Source organism: Lycium ferocissimum, chromosome 10 (genome assembly GCF_029784015.1).
Source record: "Lycium ferocissimum isolate CSIRO_LF1 chromosome 10, AGI_CSIRO_Lferr_CH_V1, whole genome shotgun sequence".
Lineage (NCBI taxonomy): Eukaryota > Viridiplantae > Streptophyta > Magnoliopsida > Solanales > Solanaceae > Lycium > Lycium ferocissimum.
Window position 1 is genome coordinate 28,075,365 of NC_081351.1, and position 2,922 is coordinate 28,078,286.

At 36.1% G+C, this 2,922-nt stretch overlaps 1 protein-coding gene across 1 annotated transcript; it reads right to left on the bottom strand.

The window, feature by feature from the left end:
* Positions 1 to 902: 902 nt before the first annotated feature.
* Positions 903 to 1,448, bottom strand: LOC132034771 (uncharacterized). Its single transcript, XM_059425132.1, has one exon. The coding sequence runs from the start codon at positions 1,446 to 1,448 to the stop codon at positions 903 to 905; it is 546 nt and encodes a 181-aa protein (XP_059281115.1).
* Positions 1,449 to 2,922: the final 1,474 nt, after the last annotated feature.

The window sequence follows — 2,922 nt, forward strand, 5'->3', positions numbered from 1 at the left end:
TTCTTCTTCTAACTCATGGATTTTTTCAAAGATGTTCCCAACTTTAGTTTTGGACCAGTCTCCCAATGCCTTACTAGTATTCTTGAGCTTCTGCTGAACTTCCCAAAAAATATTCCCATTTGAATGAGTTATCCAGTTAGGTTTCACCATCTCTTGATATCCTTCAATTTATGTCCAAAAGTTTATAAATCTGAAATACTTAACAAAAGATTGTTGATTGTCTTTGCAAGTGAGCAAAAGTGAACAGTGATCAGAGCTAATTCTTGAGAGATGGATATTATCAAAAATTTCAAAATAATCAGACCATCTCTCATTACTTAGTACTCTATCCAATCTTTTCCGTATAACTTGCTCCTGTTTTCTTTCATTAGACCAAGTATATGGGCTCCCAGAGTACCCAATGTCTTTCAACCCACAATCTTGTAGACATTCTATGAATGGAATGCTTTTTTTAAGACTATGAGGTTTCCTCCCTTTCTTTTCCTCCATAGCTAATATGCAATTGAAATCCCCACACACTGGCCAGGGATCATTAATTATAAAAGCAAACACTCTCAAATATCTCCACAAATCCTCCCTTCCAGCAGACCTTGATTTTGCATATACTACTGATATAAAAATTTGTTGAGAAGATTGTAAAATGATTCTGCAAGTTACCATCTGGTCTTCTGAGCAGTAGATTGAACAATGCAACTCTTTGCCCTAAAAAATCCAAATTTTATTGCTTATGTTAGCATAGGCACCTTACATACCAAGAATATATTTGTAAGAATCTATTTTTGATTCCTTAATAAAAGGTTCTTGAAGAGCAACAAAAGGAAATTCTGTGCTCTTCAATCGTATATTTCAGCCTTTCAGTTGTAGCATGAGGCTTCATCCCCCTAATATTCCAGTTAATACACTTAATCATTAATAGGGGGAATTGCAGGTTTTGTAGTGTTATTCTTTTGATTCCTTGTAATAGGGGTGATCCTGACTTGTCTTTCCACTTTTTCCTTCTTCTTTGCCTTGCTAAGCAACATTTCTGCTTCCTTTCTTTCATCGTTTTCCTCATTTTCTTCATATTCTTCCTCAGATTCTTCAGAGGTATTACTTTCCTCTTCCTCTGATGAATCTTCCTCTTTAGTTGATAACACCTCTGTCCATTCATCCTCTTTTTCCTGCTCTTTTTGATCATCTTTTCCCTGCTGGTTCCTTTTTGTAGTTTCTGCAATAGTATTAAAATTCTCATTTTGATTGGACTCCTCCTGCAGCAGTTCATCAAAACTATTTTGAGTAATGATCATGTCATGCTTTTTTGTCTCTCGGTTACTCTGTTGACCTTTTTCTTTTGATTTCCTGCTCTTACTTCTTTGTTTTTTCTTATTCTCAGCAGATTTCCATCCTTCTTCAAAAGGAACTACTTCAAGTTCCTTGTCATCATTGATCATGAAAGTTTGGGTACCCATAGGACTGTTCTCAACATTAACAACATATCCTTTATCTGCCTTTTTCTCTCTTTCTCTTGTAACATATGCTCATCTGATCTCTGTCCATCATTATCCTTTTCTTGATGTTGATTCTCTTTGTCTTTAGTAACACATCTCTGTCCATCATTCTCTTTTCCTTGTTGTTGATTTTCTTTGTTTACTTGGAAATCCACCTTATCGTCTATTCTCTAAACATTTATATCATTGTGATCCTCACCTTTAACCTCTTTAAGATCCTTCTCACAATCCTTCTCTTCTCGTGCCACCTTCTTGGTTTGCCTATCTGAGATTGGAATTGGTGTTACACCTCAGAAAATTTTCCGTTGATGCACAGTGGATAGGCTAATGAGGAGTATGAAGTATACGATGTTTCCATAAGTAAAAACTAGCGTTTGATAATTCTAAATAAGATTTGAAAGACATTCGAGTTAAGGAAAGAAAGTTGTTAAGAGAAGCGGGTTATAAGTTGAGTGTGTTGGGCAAACTACGAGTATTGAACTAATGATGTCTTAAGGATGTCTTGGAGAAGAGTTATAACGTCTCTTAGATTGCTAATGAAGTGATAAACAAGTGTTAAGAAGGTCCCATAAGGATTTGAGATCAAACGAGACGACGGGAACAATTTCGGAGCAAAGAAAGTTCACCGAGTTCCACGACCACTTTCACGGCCCATATAATATTCCACGGACCGTGGATGGGTCCGTGGAACCCAGCGGAGAGGAGGTGGCTGGCTGGTCGTGAACCACGACCAGTTCCATGACCAGCACTTGGTTCCACGGACCGTGTTATTAAAAGTTAGAAGATGGAACACCCCAATTTTGACAAACTTTTCAAAGCAAATGATACAAGTTTATAAATGTGTTGCCAACTTCATTTATTTCATTCCATGCACTCCTCCATCTCTCTCAAAGCCTCTAGAACCTTCCATACACTTCAACCACATGAATTCAAGGAAAAATTGTGATCAACTTCATCAAACCAACAAAAATCATGATTGTGAAAACCCTTGGATTTTTCTAGTGTGCATATGATGTTTTAAACCAAGAAATTCAAGAAAGGGTGAAATAGGGTTTTAGTGCAAGAGGTGTATTATCATCAAAAAAGCTTGTTCCTCCATCATCTAAGGTAAGATTTATGATGTTTCCATGTTGTTTGAAGTATTGTAAAGTTGAAACACTTGGATTACAAAAGAAAATATGAAATGGGTCATGAATGTGCAAGAGTGCCACTTTTGAGTGAATGTTTGGAATGAGTTATAGTTCTTGGTAAATTATGAATATAAATACGTTATAAATGATATTTAGAACATAGAGTGAGTATTGTATATGAAAGAACACGATAGCGAACTTGGTCATGAATATGGAGAATTTGGAGAGAAATTCCTAAATGTGGAAATTGCGAATGGATGATGTTTATCGTTTATGATATTGTGATCGTTGTTATGGATGTTGAG